The sequence below is a fragment of the Budorcas taxicolor genome, chromosome 1 (assembly GCF_023091745.1).
Source record: "Budorcas taxicolor isolate Tak-1 chromosome 1, Takin1.1, whole genome shotgun sequence".
Lineage (NCBI taxonomy): Eukaryota > Metazoa > Chordata > Mammalia > Artiodactyla > Bovidae > Budorcas > Budorcas taxicolor.
In genome coordinates, this window is record NC_068910.1 from 174,306,443 (window position 1) to 174,331,523 (window position 25,081).

The 25,081-nt window shown below is 41.2% G+C and overlaps 1 protein-coding gene and 1 non-coding gene across 2 annotated transcripts in view; both read left to right on the forward strand.

The window, feature by feature from the left end:
* Window positions 1-25,081, forward strand: part of VEPH1 (ventricular zone expressed PH domain containing 1) — a 261,990-nt gene that overhangs the window by 111,794 nt on the left and 125,115 nt on the right. Inside the window, exon 6 of the mRNA XM_052641472.1 lies at window positions 18,043-18,263. Coding sequence (XP_052497432.1) covers window positions 18,043-18,263 — 221 coding nt within the window. The remainder of the gene's footprint in view (window positions 1-18,042; window positions 18,264-25,081) is intronic.
* LOC128057884 (U6 spliceosomal RNA) lies at window positions 22,617-22,723 on the forward strand. The gene has a single exon (XR_008200347.1). It is a non-coding gene; the product is annotated as a U6 spliceosomal RNA (small nuclear RNA).

A 25,081-nucleotide genomic window follows, 5' to 3' on the forward strand; every position in this document is an offset into this window, starting at 1 on the left:
AGTAAAGACTCTGGGCGCCATTCCACAAAAGGAAGGACCTGTGACTTAAACACCCCAGTTTCCCCTAGGGTGGGGAATCTAGTTAAAACTTGGTCCGCTCAGAGTCTTTGGGAAGCCTTGGTCAGCGCCAGCTGGTAGCTATTTACTACTACAGAATTGTCATCGATTGGGGAGGTTTTTTTTCTTTTTTCCAAAATGCAAATAGTTTTATTGTTTTTTATATTGTAAAAAGGTTACATGCTAGTTGAAAATGATATTAATAATCTCTTGCTGCTGCTACTGCTGCTAAGTTGCTTCAGTCGTGTCCAACTCTGTGCGACCCCATAGACGGCAGCCCACCAGGCTCCCCCGTCCCTGGGATTCTCCAGGCAAGAACACTGGAGTGGGTTGCCATTTCCTTCTCCAATGCATGAAAGTGAAAAGTGAAAGTGAGGTCACTCAGTCGTGTCCAACTCTTCACGACCCTATGGACTGGAGCCTCCCAGGCTCCTCTGTCCATGGGATTTTCCAGGCAAGAGTACTGGAGTGGGATGCCATCGCCTTCTCCGAATAATCTCTTACAAAGTGTAAAGAAAGAAAAACTTCAAGTATGTACAGAATATTCTTTCACATAATAGAACTGATTTTCCTTAACCTGTCTCTGGGATGCAGGGATGAGTCGCCGATTCTTTCTAGATGTAACCCCGAGTACTGGTAGTGATAGACACAGAGAGGAGAAAGACATGGTCTCTGCCCTAGGGAGGCTCACAGTGAATATGGGCTGGTGAGGGAGAGAGATATACAAATGGATGATTAAAGTTTAATTTGGTGCCCGTTACCACTGATTTCTGATCTGTATCAAGAAGGAAACAAGTCACCCTGTGTGGTGGAGTTTGGAAGCATGTTCTAAGTGAGGCCTGTTGGATGATAGCATGACATCAGGGGAGGAGGAGGAGAGTATCCATGAAGGACACAGCAGGTACAATGGACAGTAGCTGGAGGAAGACCCTCAGCCTTCTGGAAACTGTACCTGGAGTGTGGAATGGATGATGGAAGAGGGGAGAGGGCTGAAGCTGGGGCAGACTCATTCCAGATGACGACATTCCTCATCGATCCACAGACAGGTCCTGTTTTCTACCCTCTCTCTCCACATGTATTTATCACTGGTGTCCAGGTCACCAGTGTTTTTTTTTTCCCCCCTTTATTGTGTGGACAAGCAAAGAATACTGTTTACCTCAACATTCCCAAGAAACTAAAGAGCCTGGTAAAAGGACAAACAGTCCCACAAATAGTTGCAAATGTAGGATAGTAAATAATGGTTACAAAAGTTACATGTTGCAGCAATTTTCAACAATGTCTTGTAATTATCAACTGTAATTTAGGCCAACTGACCAAACCACCAAGAGCTCTCAGTGCCTCTTTGACAGCAGAGCTTGGCAAATCCTTGAAGGGGCCTCTGCCTGACCAGTCTCTCCTCAGGATTGAACCCCAAGGACGATCAGCCTGATCCCCACAGATCTCACCTCCTCTTTTCAGAGGGGACTTCTGACTTTCTTATGTCAGTATCTGTGAGGAAGTAGACCTGTGATTGCTGCAGTAAAAGCAGAAAGTTTCTACTTAGTGATTTACCCTTCTAGGCTTGAGCTTAAGATGTAAGTGAATGTTGGATTCATCAGAAACAACAGCTGGGCATTGACAGAGGTAAGTTGAGAGGATAAAGTAGTTGCTAATTCCAGCTCAAATCCTGCTGCTCTTCAAAGGCTGTAGCACACAGACGACCTTGCTCTGCCCATAGCCCTCAGACAAATCACTTCAGCATAAGCCAGCCCCTTCAACTGCCAGCACCTGCATTTCTGAGCCTGTGGGTTTCCTCAGCTTCACAGGCCACCCTGCTAACATGCATGGCAGGATAGATATATGAGGAATATCCCCCCCAGCCTCCTCAGCAGCCTTCAACCAATGATGAGGGTATTTACACCTCAACTCTGTCAACCCTCTAATGAGAAAACCCTATCCCAGAATTCCCAGGCACTCTTTCCAAGCTATTTCCCTTCTCTGTCTCATTTTTCAATTCCCATCCTCCTCTCCTGAATTTCCAAATAGATGCTTTGCACATAAATCACCTCAGGGTCTGTTTCTGGGGAACCCGACCCCAGAAAAGTTCATTTCCATACCTTCCCCGGCCATCATCGTCTCCCCTGCTCTAAGCATGTGAGTGCACATCTGTAACATTGAGTCTGCACCTGCCTTCTGGTTGCATTTGCCTTCCGTTCATTTGGTATATGAATCCACACACCAATCCTAACCTGCTTTAAGCACTGCAAAAGAGGGTACTGTACCTTATACTTCTTTATCCCCCTGCACTGCCCGTCCTTGAAATGGGTTCCTAGCCTGTGAACCACAAATATTTGCTGACCAGCTGTTAGATCGAGATTGGAACTTGACACTAGTATAGGACTTATGCTAGTAGACAGCTGCTGATGACATGGCAGGTCATAAGGAAGACAGGAACGCTACAGACATTGGGTTCCAGTCATGGGTTGTAGCTATTGGTTTTCAGGTTCTATTGGTCTTCTTTCTATGTGGTGGCCAAAGTGTAGTCTCTGGCATTGGGCATCACTGGGAACTACATTCAGAATCTACAAGTTAACAAGATCCCCAGGTAATCTGTGTGCACATGAAATTGTAAGATGCACTGGTCTCAAGGATCCAGCTCCCACAGGGTTTTTCTACTAGAGGATTCCCCCGAGGTCTGGACATACCCACATGTGTGCTTGCATGCATGATTCATGTATGGTTTATAAACACACACAGCCATACCCCCACAGGTTTCTTTGTAAGACTCATTTTGTTACAAAGTAATAAGTCAGTAACCTTTAAAAATGATCATCTTTGGCGATGTTAGAGTAAACAGAAACCCAGGGAACATCAAACATTATTTGTTATACAGTTTCTGAGTATTTGTCACACATCTGATGAGGGCAAGGCACTGGAAAGAGTGCAAAGTTAAATATTTAATAAAAATCAACCCTTTTGTTGTTATAAGGGGCTCTGGTTTTTCTTCTCTTAGAAAGGATCCTTCACTGGGCGTTGATACTTCCTATGTAACATTCCTAGAATTCCTCACCCCATCCCCTCTCCAGTGGAAAAGGGGGTGGTGATGGGGGAAAGATGAGGAGAGTGTTCCTAATTAGCACTTTTATACATAACATAGAGGGTGTATATACAAGATTTTCCTTTGCTTAAATTTCCATTTTTTTTTCTTGTTACTTGATTCATCATATTTCAACCAGGATCTGAAAGCATCCCCAAAACTCCCAGCACGATTTGACACTGAGATAGTGTCATCATGATGTTAAGGGGTTTTGTTTTTTTAAAAATAATTTTACTCTCAAAAATTATGAGGAGAACACTTGAAAGTAGATGAATTTTATTGCGTAGCCATAACTGTACTATTTAAGCTGATATTTATATTTCAGCTCTCTTCCTTATTTATTAAAAACAGTAAGTCTGGTTTTATTTAGTAGTGAATAGGAGTGGGAAACTTAGTGCTAGTTCACAGCCTGTAAGAAAAGATGTATCTGACAGTCAGCAGATCAGCAATGGACTGTCACACTGAAATGCTCACGCTAGAGTTCTTAGCATTAACCAGAATGAGTCTTGTTATTTAAGAAACTGAGGAGGGCATCTTGGCATCAGTTTATTCCTTGTTAAGTAATAAATAAATCTAGAGTAGGTAAAGAAATAGTTGCTATTTAAGATTAATAAATTTAAGATGCCTGGAAAATGAATGTTTTCAGAACTGTAGATTTCCCAACTTGAGTGCTATGTCAGTTCCATAGAGTTTCAAATAACTGGCAAATCACCCAGAAAAGTGGAAAACAAACACCTTCCTATCTCCTGTTGCTGAAGTCTTTATTTACTTAGTATGGTTAATTTTAGAGATCCCTGGATTATACTAAACTCCTCTTGCTGTCTATGTTTTCTCTGGCTCTTCTACCATGTTCTTCTTAGGAGACTATCTTCCTTCAGCTGTGACAACCACCCCTGTCTCAGTCAAAAGTTTCCTCCTCCTTCGAAACACTTCCCAGAGCCCACCTTCTCTGTGATAGCTCTGCATTCCCAAAACATGATTTGGTGATCAACTCTTTCTCTTCAAGACTGGTAGGTACAGATTAAATTGGCAGAGAAGGTGGGCAACAGGAGGAAATGGGAAGTTACAGAGATTTCCTGAAGGAAATATTCTACCATCCTCCACTTTAGAAAGTGAGAATTACCTTGAAGGCTAAATGCATAGGTTTTAGTATTCCACACAGTAGATAAAATGAAAACAATGAATACAATGAGATGACACTTCTATTATTCTGCTGAGAAATGGCAAAATTAAATCATGCTGTAGTCTAAATGTGCACAGCCATCCCCACAATTCCTGTGTTGAAGACTAATCCTAAAGTGATGGTATCAAAAGGTGGAGTTTGGGGGACGTGATTAGGTCTTAAGGGTGGAGCCCTCATGTATGGGATTAGGGCCCTTATTAAAGAGTTTTCAGGGAGCTCCTTTGTCCCCTTCCTCTATGGAACCAAAAACCAAATCTACGAACACTATGATCTTAGACTTAGCAGTCTTCAAAACTGTGAGAAGCCCAAATAGACTAAGATAAAAATGGACTATGAGTCCATTCAAGATCTCAACACAGCCTTATCTAAAAATCCTGAAAAGGCTGTTCTGCTTTATTTCCACTGTTTACATAAAGGTGAGCTCACAAGTGAGTAGAAAGCACTTTGGAAAGTAATTTTTTCCTCCAAGCTAGTACATTTCAGACCTTTTCTTTCAAGCACACCCTGGCCAACCTTACCTTCAAACCCCATCCTATTAGCTGCAGTTTGTTTGCATATTTTAATTTACTTATTTATTTATGCCCTGCTTACTTCCAGCAATCAGTTCAGGAGGTTCACAATGAAAACATGGTTGCTATGAGACCAGAAATAATTAACCCAAGGCAAAATGCAGGAACAGAAAAGGGGAGCATTGGTGGGATAGGGGGCACACATGTAGCAGAAAACCTTAATCTATTTTAGCTAAGGAAATTGCCAATCTCAGGCAAGGTCACATTTGCAAACTGCATTTTGCATTTTCCATTTCATTCTCCTCTGTACATAATGAGGTAATACTTATCCAAGTACTTCTGTCTAACTTGTATTTTGGGAGTTATATGTCAGCTACCATGAATAAAACATCCTGGCTTTTTTTGTTTGTTTATTTTAATAAGTAGGTGCAAAGAAAGATAGACATCTTGTTTTTAATTGTATAATGAGTAAATTATGTAATGTAATGAGTAAAGTATGGAAAGTTCAATTGTAGCTGATGTATAGTTCAGCTGAGTTAAATCATACCATATTGTGTTCCTTTTCTAATGACCACAAAGCACTTTTTCTTTTTTTCCTGGCAAAAAGTTCAAACACAATTTCTTTTTCTTTCTCCCTATTTCTTTCCTTCCTTTTTGGGCCCATAATAAGCAACTTTCTTCAAAATGGGTTCCATGATTAGGCCAGAAGATCTGTGGTTACTTTTTCTATCATTCTGTGATTATACCACGTTTGCTAAATAGATATTGTGTAGTTAAAGATGGGCTGCTTCCTTGAGTTCTGCAAAAATGTTTCAATGCTAAAATCCCCAATGCTCTTTCAAAAAGTTTGCTTAATTGAAGCAAAAGAAATAGTGGAACCATTGTTGGGGATAATCAATGAGAGGTAATTTACATGAGGGGACCATGGTGTGGTGGGAGAAGAAATTCTGGCTCTGTATAATTCATTCTGAGTCGCTTGAGCCCACACAAAAGATTTACCTTTAAAAGGCTAAGTTCCCAAGCCCCCAGTTTTTAACGAGTAAATCCGACCTCTAAATCCTTTATCAACCCACAAAACAACACTATGCTTGAAGCTCAAATTAGATAGATTTCTACAAGCTTTAAAATCTATAAGTATTTGGGGGTCAATGCAAAGAAAAGATGCTGAAAAATAAACTCTCAGCACAAACAAAGAGAGATTTGCGTTTTCAGACATAAGTGGCCACACCAAATGCTGCTTAGGGGAAAATACTCTTAAAGTAGAAACACTTACTGACAGGAGGCCATGTTCAGTTTTCTACCAGTTAAAAAAATCAATCATAGTAAAAACAGAATTTATTTGGTTGCATTATTGTCTCAAATAGCAAGGCATAAAAATAAGCTACATTTACATTCTATGATTTCTACTTTAAATCCTAAGTCAACTTCATTCAAACACCTCTTGGAGGAAGACATAGTAAGTTCCACATTTAAATATTAAATAAAAGCCACAATTGCTTTATAAGTGCAAAAATTATACCTTGTGTTTTTTGCTTGTGTTTTTCTTTTAACAAGGGCATGGTTTACTTTAGCATTCTGTGCCAAGTGCATGGACTTGAACTGAGTCCAGCTGATCTCTAATTTTTGCCATGTTAGAAAATTTGAGGTTCATTCAAAACAAAGGATACATCTGTTTTCATCAGCTGTTTCTTGAATTTTATTACTGGGACTTATTTTTTTTAATTGTTTTACCTAGACAGTATTGTTTTACTAGGCATGATTTATTACTCTATGTGTGCCCATGGAAACTGTGTCCCTAAAATCATAGAAACTGAATCAAAAATAATAAGGAAAGGATAGGAACTTATTCCCTTCACATTGGATTAAATGATTATTTAGAATATATAAATCTGTTTAAATTATAATAGAACTTTGTTTATCAATGGGAAGAAAAATGTGTTCAATTAACTCCACGTTTATATACAGAAACTTGAGGCATGACCAGAGGATAAAAGAAAGAATTGAGGACTGTGACGTTTTGGAATGCTATTTTAAAAATCAGCTCAAAACTGGAGGATTATCTGCCTAAGAGAGACATCAGCAGTGTTTTTATTTATTCTCTACTTTGTTCCACAAAAAAGGATTTCAAGCAGCTTGCTTTCTTAATGTTCTATATTTAAAATGGTTGAATCTTAGCTTTTGAATATGATAAACTGACAGTACTTGATGCCTACTTACTTTGCAAACATTTTACATGTATTTTTGTGCTAGTATTTTCAGGCTAGAAGAGTGTATCCTTGTCTGGGCAGCATTTTAAGAAATAATCTTATTTATTTATGTTTTGACTGTGCTGGGTCTTCATAGCTGTACAGGCTTTCCTCCAGTTGCTACGAGTGGGGGCTACTATATAGTTGGGGTGCTTGGGCTTCTCATCGCGGTGGCTTCTCGTTGCAGAGCATGGGCTCTAGGGTGCTTGAGCTTAAGAGGTTGTGCCTCCTGGAGCTCTAGAGCGCAGGCTCAGTAGTTGTGGTGCAGGGGCTTAGTGGCCCTGAGTATGTGGGATCTTCCTAGATCTGGGATGCAATCCATGTCTCCTGAATTGGCAGGTGGATTCTTTACCATTGAGCCACCAGGAAAGCCCTCATGTAACATTTTTAAAAGGAGAAATAGTCTATCTTGGTAAAATGTTGAACAAATTTCACCTCTATATAAACTTTTTCCCAGGTTACCAAAACAGTGGCTTATATTTGCTTACTGAGCTGGTATTGAGGTTTTGGACACTTTTAGAACTTCCAAACCTTTATTAAGTCACAAAATAAGTTATCTGGAAAAATTAAGGGGATATATGGCTTTTGAGACAGCTTGTTTTAGTTTTGGTGATAATTCAGATACATCTGCATTTACATTTAAGATTTTCAACACTGAAACAATAATAGCTAACAATTATTTAGCACTTTTCTGTGCCAGGCATTGTTGTGAATGCTTTGTTTTTAACTCACTGAATCCTCACAACCTCTCTATGATGTGGGTACATTAATCTGTTTCATAAACTGAGCCATGCAGAGTTAAGTGACTTGCTCAAGTCATGACTGGCTGGTGGTAGTGCCAGGATTCGAACACAGGAAAGAGCTTCTGATCCCCTCTATGACCACCACACCACCCCTGTGCCTGCTCTGTTGGGAGGGCTTTCCATAGACTGCCACCTTTTCTGTTCTCCCAGGGTGGGACTTCCTCTGGAAATACGTATCCCAAGAAATCTCTCCTGTGTGTCAACAGTTTGAACAGCCTGGCTCTTTGTTAGTCCTACTAGTGTCTTACCAGTTCTACTTTCCAAGCAGTAAAGGACACCTCTAGAAAGCCAAACACTTAACTGCTCCTTATTTCAAGGGGAAATTTTGAGGCAGTGGAACAGTTGGGGCTGCTGCTAGAAAGTCTCAGAAAGAGCTATAAATCTTCAGGTGGGTGTGATTCAGGGAGGCCCTGAGCAGGGGCTGGCGTGGAGAAGCTTCACACATTGCACAGATAGAGCCGCTGACTCCAGCAGAAACAGGTCTGTAATGACCTGGACTCCATCATCTGGAATTTCTAAAAAGAGGGACTATAAACTCATCTGACAATAGATGCTATGGACATTTAAAATTTTAAATGTCTTTAAATTTTTACTTTGAACGTTAATATCCCAAACTTTGAACAGACCACAGAATAGGAGAGCTTAAAAGCCTTCTAGTAAAATAGGACCAGGATTCATGTACCCCCAGTAAGTAAAATTTTTATGTTCCAAAGTAGACTGCCACTGATTAAAAATGACTTTTAAAACCTGATATTGGTTTCTCTGCAAAGGAGGTATTCAGAGAGGAAGAAGGAAGCACAAGAGAGGGGCACATTGGTATCTTCAATGGTATTGCCAATGTTCTGTTTCATTACTTAAATGTGTTTATATCTGTTCTTTCATATATAGCATGTATTCCATAATGTCAAAAAGCTATTAATATTAAACATTTACTATGTGCTAATAGTATGCCTAGCACACTAGGCCTCTACGGAATGGCTTATTTTTAAATTCATTGATATTTCCAGTATTATCACATTAAAATTAAAAGTTTTACTTAAAATTTTTACTTACATTTACTTACTGAAAATTTTACTTACACACATTAAAAATACTACTTATAATAATGATTGATTGCTGCCATAAAAAAAAAAAATCATTTGCTCTATGCCAGGTCCTTCTTAGGTATTATTTCATTATTCCTCCTACCAAAGTCTTGAAGAATTTGTGTCAGCTAAGATGAGTTTGATAATACATATCAAACTAAAGCCAGTTTCAATAATAAGAATATTTATTATCTCATTTAAGAAGTCCGCAAGACTTGATGGGTCCAGGATTCCTCCAAAAGTTCCACAAGGTCATCAGGAACCCTTGATGATAAGGCTGTTTCTCTCCATCTCCTTGGAATAGTAACATAACCCTGTAATCATGTCCCCTTTTGCTTGCAAGATGGCTGCCACAGATCTGGGCAGCATATGTTGTAGACCCAGCAAAATCTGGTTAAAGAAAAGGCATGTGTCCCTCCACGTGTCTATTCTTATTTGGGAAGAAAACCTTTTCCATCAATCTGCATCCCAGAAAATTTCACCTCAAGTCCAAATGCCCAGGATAAAGTCATATACACGCCCCCTAGTTACAAAGGAGGAGGATGTATTTAGGGCCACGTTTTTCTCATCTTTGTTCTCTTTGTTGGTGATTTCATGTCTGAAATGTCCCAAGTTTGGTGCTGAAGTGCTCTCTGGTGTTCCCAAATATGAGATGGCTGTGAGGCACCTCATGGATAAAATTACGTAGGTTGCATTTATCCATGAATTACAGCACTCTTGGCTGGGCTCAATTTTAATGAATTAATGATCTGTATCACTTAAGACATCTTTAAATAGAAACACACATAAAACAAGGTTATGTATTGATCAGTTGATGAAAATATGTGGCTGGAGGCTTTTGAGAAGCTACTCCTGTATTTCCTTTAGAAACAGTGCTTCCATGCTTGCTAATCCAGTGTCTGACGTGACTTTGTAGAACACAGCTATTATGAATAGTAATAGTTGACTCTGTGCACAAACACACACATTCACACAACACACACACATATATATACACACACCCAGACAGTGATATAGCATCACATTCACCAGCAGCAAAAGGCTGTCTAGCAGAGTTCTCCGAACTGAAATAATTTCACACCTTCTCACTCCAGAATGGGGTACCCAGATGTCCCAATTTGCCCTTGATAGAAGAGTTCCCCAGGATGAGGGACCTTCGGCGTTGAAACAAGGAAAATCCCAGGAAACAAGGAAAATCAGAAAGAGTTGACTACCCTGCTCCAGAGTTTCTTGAAGCCAGAGAATTGAGGTGGAGGGGGAGTGTCCATCCTAACCCTTCAACTCCTGCTCTGAAGCTAGCAGCTGCACCATCTTTAGGAAGGAGACTCATGGAATGAATGCACACCCAAGCAGCTGAACACTGCTGTCCCCACTCAGGCTTCTGAGGGTTCCCAAGCAAAAGCTGGATCTTCCCTGGCAAAGCTTCACTGAGAAAGCATTAACAGTAAGCTCATTTGATTTACATTCCTAATGCACCTTGCAAGTGTCTCTTTGGTATGTGGAAACGTCTAAGAGATGAATTATGAAGAAATACAATATATGGCACAATAAAAAAAAGCAATAACAGATGCCCAGGAATTAAAATATTTTCATTCAGGCAGCAAAATATATTATTTTCTTTAACTCGCTTGTAAATTGATAAAGGATAGAGAGAAAAATGTGGATCTCAGGACCAAATCCATATGTCCTATATCAGCAAATTCTCAAATTTCCACAGATTTGGGACTATATTGACTAGGGATTCTCAACCCTGGTATTAAATTAGAATTGTCTGGGAGGTTTTAAAACTTCCTATGCCTGGACACCACCCATTACAATGAAATTAAATAGAAACGGAGTGGGGGAGAGGAATTATTGGGCATTTAAATTGTTCAAACAGCTTCCCAGGTGATTCTAATAACATACAGCCAGGGTTGAGACCCTCTCACAGGGAGGGTGATGTTGAGAAAGGGTCTTGGAAAGTTTCAGCAGAGAATGCTATAATCAGTTGGTGATGCCTGCTGTGGGTGGGAGAGTGAGAAAGGTGGTAGCTCACAAGGCTCCACTAAGCCATCTTTTTCAGCCTAGCCAAAGTGGGAATATTCAAGCTCTGAAGTCAGGCAGATCTTGTGTAATCTGGATCAGATGATTGGCACTCTTACCAGTATCTTCATCCTGTTACCATTTTGCAACGTTGTCATGAGGGTTAGGTGAGGAAGCAGATGCCAAGTACCTGGCAAATAGTGGATGCTTAATAGAGGGGAGCTATCATCATCATAACCAGGCTCCCATGTTTTCAATTTTGGCCACATTCTGATTTACATTCTGTTCCCTGGTGGCTCAAATGGTAAAGCGTCTGTCTACAATGCGGGAGACCTGGGTTTGATCCCTGGGTCAGGAAGATCCCCTGGGGAAGGAAATGGCAATCCACTCCAGTCCTATTGCCTGGAAAATCCCATGGACAGAGGAGCCTGGTAGGCTACAGCGGCTACAGTCCATGGGGTCACAAAGAGTCGGACACGACTGAGTGACTTCACTTTCACTCCTAACAAAAGGGCTTCCCAGGTGGCTCAGTGTAAAGAATCTGCCTGCCAGTCCAGGAGATGCAAGGTCGAACCGTGGGTCCAGAAGATCCCCTGGAGGAGGAAATGGCAACCCACTCCAGTATTCTTGCCTGGAGAATCTCATGGATGGAGGAGCCTGGAGGGCTACAGTCCACAGGGTTGTTAAGAGTCAGACACGACTGAGTGAGCACATATGCACGCAGCCTAACAAAGAGTAACAGAAGAGTGTTTATGAGATAGCAGCAACAGTGTTTTACAGACAAAATGAATAACACAAGAAATGAATGGTATGGCCGAAGCAATTTTGCAAGCATATAATCTAGTTCAGGGGTCAGCAAATCACTGCCTGTGAGCCAGATCCAGCCACACCTATTCATTTACTTATTGTCTATAGCTGTTTTCCCATAACGGATACCACATGGCCCATAAAGCCAAAAATATTTGCTCTCTGGTTCTTTACAGAAAGTTTGCTGACCCTTGATTCTAGTTCATCAATTCTCAGTCCAGTCCAAGGACCTCTGAAACCCCTTCAGGGGATCTGAGAGGTCAAAGCTATTTTCACACTAATACTCACATATCATTGACCTTTTCACTGGGTTGACATTTGTACTGAAAGGACAAAAGCAACGTTGGGTAAAGCTGCCAGTGCCTTAGCACAAATCAAGACCAAGTGTACTCTTCATTGTTTTCTTTACCACTACATGTTTGTAGGGAATAAACCAAAAAACAAAAAGCCAGTTTCACTTAACTCAGGTTGGCACTATTGGTATTTTGAGCCAGATAACTGTTGGTTTCGAGGGGGCTGTCCTGTGCACTGTGGGTTGTTCAGCAGCATCTCCAGCCTTTGCCCAGTAGACGGTACCAACTCATCCCCTCCCATCCCCTACTGTAACAGTCAAAAACCTCTCCAGACATTTTTTGAAATTTCTTTTATTTAACCAAATAGATGGTAAATATCAATAGATACAACTCAGATAAACAAAAAATCTTTGGTGTCTTCTGTAATTTTTTAAACAGTAAAAAGTTCCCAAGACCAAAAAGTTTAAGACTTGCTGTTCCATTCTGTATTTATAGGGTATTTATGATATTTATACTGCTAAATCAATACAAAGTGAAAAGGATCATATGTATAAGATATAGGAAAAAGAAGGGAGTTTGGGGTTTGGGATGGGAGGGGTGGAGGCATAGCCAGTGAAAACACAGCTTTAGAGATCCGGGGGGCAGTGTGATCTGGACTGACTAGTCCTCCATCTGTGCCTCAGTTTCCCTCTTATACAATGGAAGCGATTGCAGTACTTACTTCACAGTGTTGTTGGGAGGATTACGTGAATAAATACCTAAAAAGCATATAGAATAGGTTTGGTGCTTAGATTAAGTGCTCTCTGTGGGTCAGCTATTATTGTTTTAATATTAAATCATCAGTTTATGTCAGAAGGGATGAGGTCAGGCCTGCCATTAAAGCACACAGGTGCTGTTGACCCTGTCCCCATGACAGGATGACTGAAAGTAGAAAAATGCAGTCACTGGCCCCCAGAGACAAAATATCGTGGTGCCAAGAAAGAAATCAGAATCCCCTAGCCCACTTCTTACCCTAACCTCACACTTTCTAATCCAAAGTCACATCTGTTACCCCTGTGAGGTACGTGGACATGCTCCAAGGTTTCAGAACAAACGACGGGAGGTTGGCTTGGTTTCATGTGTGAGTTCCAGAGCAGTTATAACTTTTCTTCTTTTCGCGCTGTGATTAATTTTCCCTTCAGCTCAGTTTGGCTGCCAGAAAGTCATCCAGCATTGTGTTGATTTCGGCCATCCTCACCTTTAGGAAGACATGTGCTTTCAAAAAAGGTCTCTTAATGAAACCATAAGGACACCTCTTAGATAAGCAAGTGAAATGTTTGTAGACTGACTTTTAAAAAGTTGCTGAAGAAGAACCTGAAGCTGAAGCAGAGGATGTTGCCTGAAATTTGAAACTGCACTCTGTTGTAAACTGTCCTATCTCCTGTGTCCCAGTTCTTATCTCTCCTGACCTCCCTGGGGTCAATCAAGATATGTTTTACTGTAATTGTTTTCTGTGGCTATTGAGAATGTTGCGTTTAGATCCTAAAACCTGTTGAATTCACACGTCATATTCTCTGTGAAATCTGACCTGACTCTACTGTTTGACATTAACTCCCCTCCCTCGGTCTCCCTGTTCTGTTCTTTTTTCCTTTGAGGCACATTTCTGCATCCAACACACACTGTATTTTACACATATATTTTGTTTATTATCTGCCTCATTATTATGGCAAAGTTTTTACCATTTTTTCTTCAGTGCTGTATTCCTAGTTTCTAAAACAGTGTCTGGTACATGGTATGGACCCCGACATCCAGCTTTTGCCTTTTAATGAGGAAGGGAAAACATCCCTGTGATGAATCGCACACCGTGAATTCACATACAGAACCCTTGCATGAATGAAAGCATCTATATTGAAAAAAATATTAGACTCAAAAAGAGTACTTAAGTTTCCCTTCTGTTCCCTAGCAATTTCATGAGCCAAAGCATAAAATAGGCTATCAGGAACTTGTCCCAATGGTGTTTATGTTTCATTCATCTAATATTGTTATCCTTCAGTGAATATCTCTTCAGTTAGCTATCCAGCTCACAGAAGTGTGTCTCAGTCCCACAGAGCACTGTGCCCTAGGGTTTCCCTGGTGGCTCAAACAGTAAAGAATCTCCCTGCAGGACTTCCTGGTGGTCCAGTGAATAAGGCTGTGCACTCCCAATGCAGGGGGCCTGGGTTTGATCCCTGATCAGGGTACTAGATCACACATGCTGCAACTAAGACCCAGAGCAGCAAAATAAAAAAAAAAAAAAAAAAAAAAAAAAGAATCTGCCTTCAGTGCAGGAGAACTGGGTTCAATCCCTGGGTTGGGAAGATCCCCTGGAGAAGGGAATAGCAACCCACTCCAGTATTCTTGCGTGTGAACTCCATAGACAGAGCAGCCTGGTGAGCCACAGTCTGTGGGATTGCAAAGACATGACTGATCAACTAACAGAGGTTTTATTAAGGAGTTGATTGGCAAGTACCTCCTTCCCCAAGAGATGTATTCCAATGCAATTATACATGGAATCTTTGAAAACCAAGTTAAGTACTAAAAATTAGGGATATTCACTACTGAAATCTGTTCTGTTCTAAGCATTTCTTGTAAAGCACAGAATGCCTTTGCAAACACATACTTTATTTGTAAAGTCATATCTTGGTATTGAGAGCTTCCCTGGTGGCTCAGACGTAAAGAATCTGCCTGCAATGCAGGAGACCTGGGTTCAATCCCTGGATCAGGAAGATCCCCTGGAGAAAGGAATGTTTATCCACTCCAGTGTTCTTGACTGGAGAATTCCACGGACAGAGGAGCCTGGTTGGCTACAGTCCATGGGGTCGCAAAGAGTCAAACACGACTGAGTGACTAACACACACACACACACATACATGTCTTGGAATACAAGGTTTACTTAAATCAGTGAACTGAGACATACACAGAGTGTAGATGCTACAGGCTCAGTTCTGTGCCAGGTTGATTGATGTATGAGAAGTGGCACCTTTAGGAGAATTGAGTGGTACATTTAACCATTAGGAAATTATACATGGAAGGGCGGATTGCGGGTCCCTTAAAGGCAGAGACTGCTTTTCATTCACCTTTGCCACCTAGTGTCTGTGCATGCTCAGTCGCTTCAGTCGTGTCTGGCTCTTTGTGATCCCAGGGACTGTAGCTGGCCAGGCTCCTCTGTCCATGGGATTCTCCAGGCAAGAATTCTGGAGTGGGTTGCCATGCCCTCCTCCAGGCAATCTTCCTGACCCAGGAATTGAACCCGCGTCTCTTAGGTCTCCTGCATTGGCAGGCGGGTTCTTTACCACTCGAGTGACCTAGGGTAATGCTGCTGCTGCTGCTGCTAAGTCACTTCAGTCATGTCCGACTCTGTGTGACCCCATAAGACAGCAGCCCACCAGGCTCCCCTGTCCCTGGGATTCTCCAGGCAAGAATACTGGAGTGAGCTGCCATTTCCTTCTCCAGTGCATGCATGCATGCAAAGTTGCTTCAGTCATGTCCTAGGGTAATGGTAAGAATTAAACCTGTGCCTGTTAACAGAGCACAAGGCTTGGACAGACTCAAGTCTAGCACAGGCATATTATAGACTTACAGTACTGATCTGGTGATGCAAAAAAAATCATGAGTAAACAAAAATATCAAATGAAACCAAGTATTAAAGTGAAAGTGAAAGTCACTCAGTCGTGTCCGACTCTTTGCAACCTCATGTACTATACAGTCCATGGAATTCTCTAGGCCAGATTACTGGAGTGGGTAGCCTTTCCCTTCTCCAGAGGATCTCCCCAACCCAGGGATTGAACCCAGGTTTCCCACATTGCAGGCAAATTCTTTACCAACTGAGCTATCAGGGAAGCCCATCAAGATTTTTAAAAAAGAATTTGTAATACAATGATTGAAAATTGAAAAAAAAAAAAAAAGAAAATTGAGACAGGAGGGGTCACTGCGTATGGCTTCATGAAGGAGACAGGAGTCATGTCTTGAAAGAAATGAAGGCTCAAAATGCTGTAACAAAGGAGACAGGGAAATTCCTAGCTGGAAGAGTTAATTTAGACCTGTACACCTACCACTTAAAAGGATTTTGAGCATCAGTCTCTGACATATATTTGTTTATAATTATACATATATTCTATTAAACTACCATTATAAAAATATTTTTAAATACATAAGAGATGGGATGGGGAGGGAGATGGGAGGGAGGTTCGAGAGGGAGGGGACATATTTATACCTATGGCTGATTCATGTTGCTGTTTGACAGAAAACAGCAAAATTCTATAAAGCAATTATCCTTCAATTAAAGAATAACTTAATTTTTTTAAGTAAAAGAATAAGATTTTAAAAGAGCAGTTAAAGATGAAATAAGCGTATTTTAAATTATTAATGGTATGTCATTATTTATGTTGGGCACAAATCTACATTTCAAATAACCTTCTAGATAATTTTGAATTTTTATGGCTCTCTTCCAGTCATGTTGGATTAAAACTTGTCAGCCCATAATATGCCTGATGAGTTCTCCTAGGCATAGGAGGCCTGTCAGCTAAGCCATTTTCTTATTCATTCATACTTAAGTTATTCATATTGTCTTTCATCATCAGTTTCTTTGAAGGAATCTATTTAAGTCAATTGTGAGAGTTAACTTGATTAAAGTTAACTAATAGAATCTATTCGTTCAACCAGGCACATAAGTCTGTAACATGCTGCCAGAAGCTTAAAGTGAATAGATGAGTGAAGATATCCTGTGGAGAAGAGGTAAACCAGTATGGTGCCTGCCGTCATCCGACAGGTGGATGGCTGGAGGGTGCCACTAATCAGGCCTCCTGTGTCCGTGTGGGGTTAGTGAGTCACTGGCATGGAACCTTGGCCCCAGGAAGAACTATAGTCTGGAAGGGTGGATATGTGAGGTCGGATCATTAGCAGTGGTTGAGAGATTTGGACATGGCAAGATAGGCTCATAAGGCTACATATTCTTAAGAAGGGAGTAATAGGAAAATTTTAAAAAATTGTCCTGGGAATCAGGAAAAAAATTGAAACCTCAAAGAAGCCAATTCAGAGGCATCATGAATGAAACATTGTTAACTTCAGCTAGCTCTGTGAGTATAGTCCCCATAGAGCTGTCATCTGCAGGACATGAGACTCTGACTTTCTTTTAAAATACAGGCCTTAGTTCTTCATCATTCTCCACTCCCTCCTGCCCCCTGCCAGCTTTATTAAGGTATGATTAACAAGTAAAATTATAAGTATTTAAAGTATACAGCATGATGATTTGATATACATATATGTATATCAAAGGATTCCTCCCATCAATTTAACTAACACATCCATTATCCCATATATTTTAGCAAATTTCAGTTCCATGATACCATGTTAGCAACTGTGGTCACCATGTTATGCATTAGCCTCTCAAACCCCTATTCATCTTATAACTGAAAGTTTGTACCCCTTACCAACTTTTACTCATTTCCCCCACCCACTAGCCATTGGCAACCACTTTTCTGGTCTCTGTTTCTATGAGTTTGACTTTTTTTTTTTTAAAGATTCTATATATAAGAGATATCAGTAAGTAATTGTGTTTTCTCTGTCTGACTTGTTTCACTTGGCATAATGCCCTCCAGATTCATCTATGTTGTCACAGATGGTGGGATTTCCTTCTTTTTTTGTGGCTGAATAATTTTTCATTCCATGCATGTGTGCCGTATTGTCTTCACCCATTCATCTGTCAGTGGACACTTAGGTTGCTTCTATGTCTTGGCTGTTGCAAGTGATGCTTCTGCAAACATGGCTGTGCTGGTATCTCTTTGAGACAATGATTTTGTTTCCTTTGAATAGATTCCCAGAAATGGGATTAATGGATCATAAGGTAGTTCTGTTTTCGGAGGAACAGCCATATTGTTTTCCTTAGGGGCCGCAACCGTTTTCATCCCCACCAGCAATTGTATGCGTTCTCCATTGTTCTTGCAGGAGAGAGCCAGGAGCTGCCTGCCATTCCTGGTGAGTCAGCTGGCCAGCATGGAGCACTCGTTTCATCATATTCTCCTGCTGGAGATCAAGAGCATCACAGACACCTTCTCCTCCATCCTGGGCCCACAGAGCAGAGACATCTTCTGCATGAGCAACAGCTTCACTGCCATTTCCAAGCTCCTTACCCGACAACTGGAAACCACCAAGGCCAGAAATGACAGGTGAGCAGGAATTCCTGGGGACCTCAGGATCTGCTGCGAACCCATGAAGGCATAGCACCAAAGGCTATGCTTTTTTTTGTAGGCATCAAAGTTTCCAAAGAAAGCCAAACTCACTATCTCAACATAGAGTAATTTCTGAATAAATTGTGACATTTGCCAGAATTTTTCTAAATCTGTAAAAACCAGAATTAACCAAAACAATTTTTTCAAGTGCAGAAAATACAGTAAAGAAATAAGAATGTAGTACAAATAATAATGTTTATCAGTTCAGTCAGTTCAGTTCAGTTGCTCAGTCGTGTCCGACTCTTTGCGACCCCATGAATTGCAGCACGCCAGGCCTCCCTGTCCATCACCAACTCCCGGAGTTCACTCAGATTCACATTCATCGAGTCAGTGATGCCATCCAGCCATCTCATCCTCTGTCGTCCCCTTCTCCTCCTGCCCCCAATCCCTCCCAGCATCAAAGTCTTTTCCAATAGAATTTGTTTACTTATTTAACAAACATTTAAATCATTACTTACTCTATGCCAGGAATTCTGCCAATGGCTAGACATATATAGAGAGAAAACGTATTCCTTTATCCAAAGAGCTCATTGTCCAGAGAGTAGGTAGATAATAAGTGGATAATTATAGAATAGTGGGAAGATTATGCCAATTATGATTGTGTCAGGGAGTTTGGGGAACACAGATTGGGGTACCTACTTCTGCATGGAATGGAGAGGAAGCTGAAATCAGGAAATGCTTCCCAGAAGAGGTGACATTTGGAACCAAGTCTTGAAAGATGACCAGATTACACCAGGCTGGCTTTGGGGCAGTATGTGGAAGAGCACAGCACTTTCTGGAAACAGAAGTCATTCTGTCTGGCTAGCATCAATACTAGGTAATACTGATGAAGTAATATGCAAGGACCAGATGGTGCAGGACATGACAGACCTTCTTAAGGAGTTTAAATTTTATCCTGGAGGCTGTGAGGAGTCCTGGTAGGATTTTTACGTATTAGGATATGATCAGAATCCATATTTCAGGAAGCTTGTTCTGGCCCCAGTGCAGAGAACATCTCAGGCAGAGGCAGACTGGAGTCAGGTCAAATGAAGAAAGAACAGAGAAGTGTCCACAGGTATTGGCAATTTAAAAATTACTGATGATTGTAGTGAGTGATCTGCCAGTGGTATGGACGGGCATAAAATAGGATGCCTGGAGTTGAAGGGAGAGAATGGATATGATAAATCTGGTCCTTTCAAGAAGTCTAGACCATGCAAGATTGAGGGAGGTGTTTTATTATCACATTTATAATCACATTTTGAATAGAGAGACACTTGGAAAAGTTTTATGACCATAGAAGTTACACAATACTTTCGAATTCATCATCTCATTTGATCCTCATGATCACTCTGCAAGTTGAGAAGGGCAATTATCATTATTCCTATTTTATAGAGGAAGAAACAAAGGCTCAGAGACTGGTTAAATCTCTTCCCAAAGTTACATAGTAACTAAATGATAAAAGATGGACTAAAACTTCAGATCCTATGCATTGGAAGGTTTTCGGTTCTGGAGAAGGGGCAGGACACATTTAAGACTAGCATCAGTTTTTGTGAGTTTGGGGGGTTAACAAATGATGCATATCATTTTCAGTCTGAAATAGCATTCCAGAAACACAGAAGCCAACCTCACAAAATAATGAAGATTTAGTCACAAGGATCCACTTTATGTCCAGCATGGCACAGAGCCTGAAGGTCCCAAGAGACACAGGACAAGACATAAGACATGAAACACCATTCCTCAAAGGGTGCACAGTAAGTGCATGTGAGGCATTAGTGGAAGCGGGTATAGCAGGCTGTGGCGCAAGAGAGACATACAGCCAGGGAAATGAAGAATGTTTCACAAAGAAGATGAAATTTAAACTCATTCCATATTTGTTGAGTAGCTCCCATGAGCCAGGCATCTGCATAGATACCAGATCATGTTGCACAGGATGAATGAAAGTTCCCAAATAAGGGTTGAAAGGGCACTCCAGATACAAAGGACACTCCTCATGTGCAAAGATCAAAGGGTTTAAGAGTGTGTGACCCAGACTGAGGAAAAGTGATTGGTTCAAGGTGACTGGAGTGAATATACCAGTGAAGCACAGAAAAAGTTAGGTCAGAGGCACAGTCACAGAGAAGCAAGGAGTTTGTTCTGTAAGCAACATGGTGACCTGGGAAGATTTTTACCCAGAGAATGAACTCTGCTTCTAACAGTAATTAGTAGATAGAGGGCATTCAATATTTCTTCACTAAAGGACTAGATGGGTGAGGAAGTGGCTGACATGGTGGAGCCCTGAATGGATTTGCCTGGCAAAAGAGAGGGTGACCAGGATGCTATTGCTGGAGCCTTAGCAGTCAGCTCCCTCCATGGTGAGACAGCTTGCAACTAGAAAGAATCAATTACTGGTGAGAGGTGGGCTGAGGAGAAGAGGAGAAGAGTGAATGAGAACCCAGAGATGTCTAGCTTGAGTGACCACATGCACATGGAAAAGCATGCTGATAACCAAGAAAAGATGGAGCAGGAGGGGAGCCCATACGAAGCACCTCTTTGCCCATTCCACACAGAGAATATTTTCTGGCCAAGATGGTCATCTCAACAATAGCTGTTCATTCAAGGAAGACAGGTAGCAAGTGTCCTTTTCTCTCAACACCATACTTTTGATTTAGCATATTAAAATCAATTGTTGCCTGGTTCAACAGCTAGCATAGATGCCTATAATACCAGGATGTCTAATTTTGGTGTTATTGATATTTGGTTAAGTCTTGGTTGTGGAGCTATCCCATGTACTCTAGATATACTTCCCACTTCCCCGGCCTCTATGTACCAGATGCTAGTAGCAACCCTCCCCCTCAGTTGTACTAACCAAGAATGTCTCCAGACATTGCTAAATGTTCCCTTAGAGACAGAAATCACCCCCAGTTGAAAACCACTGCTATCTACATATTCCATTTTAAAAAACAGCATTTACACCTAGCAACAGCCTACACATGGCAACATCCAAGAAACCCAAAGCCAACATCACGAAGGGATGCTTTGCCATCTGTGTGCAAGCAGAGTCACTGTTAGCTAATTTTCATGGTGCGGTTTCAGAATTCAGTTTAGAGCTTCTACAGCTGGGGTTTGGGGGAGCCACTTTATATTCTCTGCACAGCTAGCCTGCTCGTTTCTTCCAATGGTGACTGGCGTGTGCATCAGATGTAAAAGCTCAGATGTGTATTCTGGCCAACAGTCTGTCCATTCTTTCTTGCCTCTACACATGCAAAGTTACAAGGGGCCAATTGACTCTCTGTGAGATTATATGTGTGAAAAGGGTTTGTATAAAGGAAAAACTTGTTATACAGGGTGTTACATTAAGGCATTCCAACAGGAAAAATGGTTCTTAATAAAGTAGGCCCAATCCAATTAGCAATAGACAACTTCCTCATGAAAAGAAGAATTTAAGAGATATGTAGATAGGAGAAAAAAAGGGGGTCTCCCTGTCCAAATATGGGTCTGCATTAGAAAAACTCATTTCTCCTCCCTTTATTATTTTTCTATGGAAAAAAAGAGAAAAAAATGTTAAGAGATAAAAGGTCACCATGCTCTTCAAATACTGCCACCACCATCACCACCTCAGCCTCTCCCTCACTTCAGAATACTTCATCCATTTCAACCCTCTCCATCCGTCTCCTAATCGATTAAAAGTATTCAGTGGGAACCTCAAAAGACTGGTGTGGACTGCCCCCTTTTTGTAGTAGCTGCTCATCCTCTCTGGGATGGTTGCTAAGGCTTCTCTCCCAACATCTCTTCTCTGAATAGCCTTCATTGTGACCATTTAGCTTCAGTAATTTTAATCTGTGCCCCAGAAAGCAGAGAGAGCCACACTTTTGTCTAAAGCATCTAGCAAAGTCTGACCCTTACAACTGAAGGGGAAATGAATAAGGGAAGAGAGAGCTTGAAAGAAAATTAAAGATGGTTAAAATTCAAAACAGATGTCCTCTAATTTACAAATCTGACACATAGCCCAGCAGGCCAGATTTTAGACTTCAGGCCAAGATTATAAGACTATCAAAAGAAAAACAATTAGCATCCTAGAGAGACTGAAAAACTGGAGGAAACAGAAGCCTCCTTTGTGCCAAATGACTGAATTAAATGGGTGAGTTTTATTTGATACACCAGGTAAGCACACTTTTCTTATTCCTGTGTTTCAGGATGAATGTGTTTTTATCTAAATAATAAGACAAAAGGGCTAAATAACAGGATAGCCAAGCAAAACATTTAGATTTTGAAGTTAATTCTGGAGAAGTAAAAGAAAGATAACAGCAATTGTGGATTAAAAAAGAAAGGGTAGTGCTCGCTTCAGGAGCACATATACTAAAGTTGGAATCATACAGAGAAGATTAGTATGGCCCCTGCTCAAGGATGATATGCAAATTTATGAAGCACTCCATATTTTTCTCATGGTTACTAAAGGGGAAGCGGGGAGGGATAAATTGGGAGTTTGAGATTTACATATCCATACTACTACATATAAAAATGGGGCTTCCCAGGTGGCACTAGTGGGAAAGAACTTGCCTGCCAATCCAGGAGACGTAAGAGACATGGGTTCAATCTCTTGGCTGGAAAGATACCCTGGAAACAGGCATGGCAACCCACGTTAGTGTTCTTGCCTGGAGAATCCCATGGACAGAGGAGCCTGGCGGGCTACAGTCCATGGGGTTGCAAAGAGTCGGACATAAATGAAGTGACTTAGTACATATGCATATATAAAAATAAATAACTAGTAAGAACCTGCTGTGTAGCCCAGAGAACTCTACTCAATACTCTATATTGACCTATATGGGAAAAGAAACTATAAAAGAGTGGAGATATATATATATATATAACTGATTCACTTTACTGTATACCTAAAACTAACACAACATTGTAAATCAACCATACTCCAAGAAGAATTAATTTAAAAGATTTTTAAAAATAAAAAAGGGTGTCAAGATAGGAAGAAAGGTCTGTACCTTTCAAAACTGTATGAGCCCTAAGTAGCCTGCTGGGTGGCCACTAACCATTGAGCCATTTGCTTGCCAAGACCCAAGGGAAGCTGGAGAAGGAGAGGGTGGCTCCTGGCAACTGTGTGCTGGCTGAGCAGTCAGCGATCCTTGGACTAGAAGATGCCTTTGCTAAGTGCATGTGGTGCCAGGGAGGCTGCTCTGATCAGACACCATCAGAACCGGGGACAGTTAGTCACAGGTGGTCCTAGTAGGAGGTTAGACTCAGGCCCCAAGCAGGGATGGAAGCTTTGAGGGCTAGAAATTGTGTGGGGAGGTAAATAGGAGAAATGAGAAAAGGTAGGGAGAAGGGAGGGTCAGGAGGAAGGCACAAGGGGGAAGCAGAAGGAAGGGACAAAGGACATCTGACTCAGCCCTAAGCCCCAAGCACGGGGTCACCGTTCCCTCACACCCACCTTTCCAACTAGCCAAAGACACGGGGGAGAAAGTTATGTTTAAGAAAGTTATGTTTAACTCAAAGCGTTAACCTCTGGCTTGGTTGAATGGGTGGTATGTTCTTTGGTTGTTTTGATGGTGATGGTGAGAGTAGTGGTGAAACTGTTTATTCTTTGTTTTTAAGAACCAGGTGGCAGGTGAAGTGAAAGGCAAAGTATAGCAAAGGTGCCTGCCAGGCTCCTCTGTCCATGGGCTTCTCCAGGTAACAATACTAGAGTGGATACCCATTTCCTTCTCCAGGGGATCCTCCCAACCCAGAGACTGAACCCAGGTGTCCTAAATTGTAGGCAGATTGCTTACCCTCTGAGCCACCACAGAAGCCCAAAGGTAAAATTAGGTAGGTGTAAAAATGTGGTCCAATGGAGAAAGGAATGGCAAACCACTTCAGTATTCTTGCCTTGAGAACCCCATGAACAGTGTGAAAAAGCAAAAGATAGGACACTGAAAGATGAACTCCCCAGGTCAATAGGTGCTCAATATTCTACTGGAGAAGAGTGGAGAATAGCTTCAGAAAGAATGAAGAGGCTGAGCCAAAGCAAAAACAATGCCCAGTGTGGATGTGACTGTGATGGAAATAAAGTCCGATCCTATAAAGAACAATATTGCATAAGAACCTGGAATGTTAGGTCCATGAATCAAGGTAAATTGAAAGTGGTCAAGCAGGAGATGGCAAGAGTGAACATTGACATTTTAGTAATCAGTGAACTAAAATGGATCCGAATGGGAAGATTTGATTCAGATGACCACTATATCTACGACTGTGGGCAAGAATCCCTTAGAAGAAATGGAACAGCCCTCATAGTCAATAAGAGTCCAAAATACTTGGGTACAGTCTAAAAAAACAACAGAATGACCTCTGTTCATTTCCAAGGCAAACCATTCACTATCACAGTAACACAAGTCTATGCCCCGACCACTTGTGCTGAAGAAGCTGAGGTGGAATGGTTCTATGAAGGCCTGCAAGACCTTCTAGAACTAGCACCACACAAAGATGTCCTTTTCATCACAGGGGACTGGAATGCAAAAGCAGGAAGTCAAGAGATACCTGGAGTAACAGGCAAGTTTGGCCTTGGAGTACAAAATGAAGCAAGTCAAAGGCTAACAGAATTTTGCCAAGAGAAGACACTGGTCATAGCAAACACCTTCTTCCAATAACACAAGAGATGACTCTACACATGGAAATCACCAGATGGGCAATACCAAAATCAGACTGATTATATTATTTACAGCTGAAGATGGAGAAGCTCTACACAGTCAGCAAAATCAGAACTGGGAGCTGACTGTGGCTCAGATCGTGAACTTCTTATTGTAAAATTC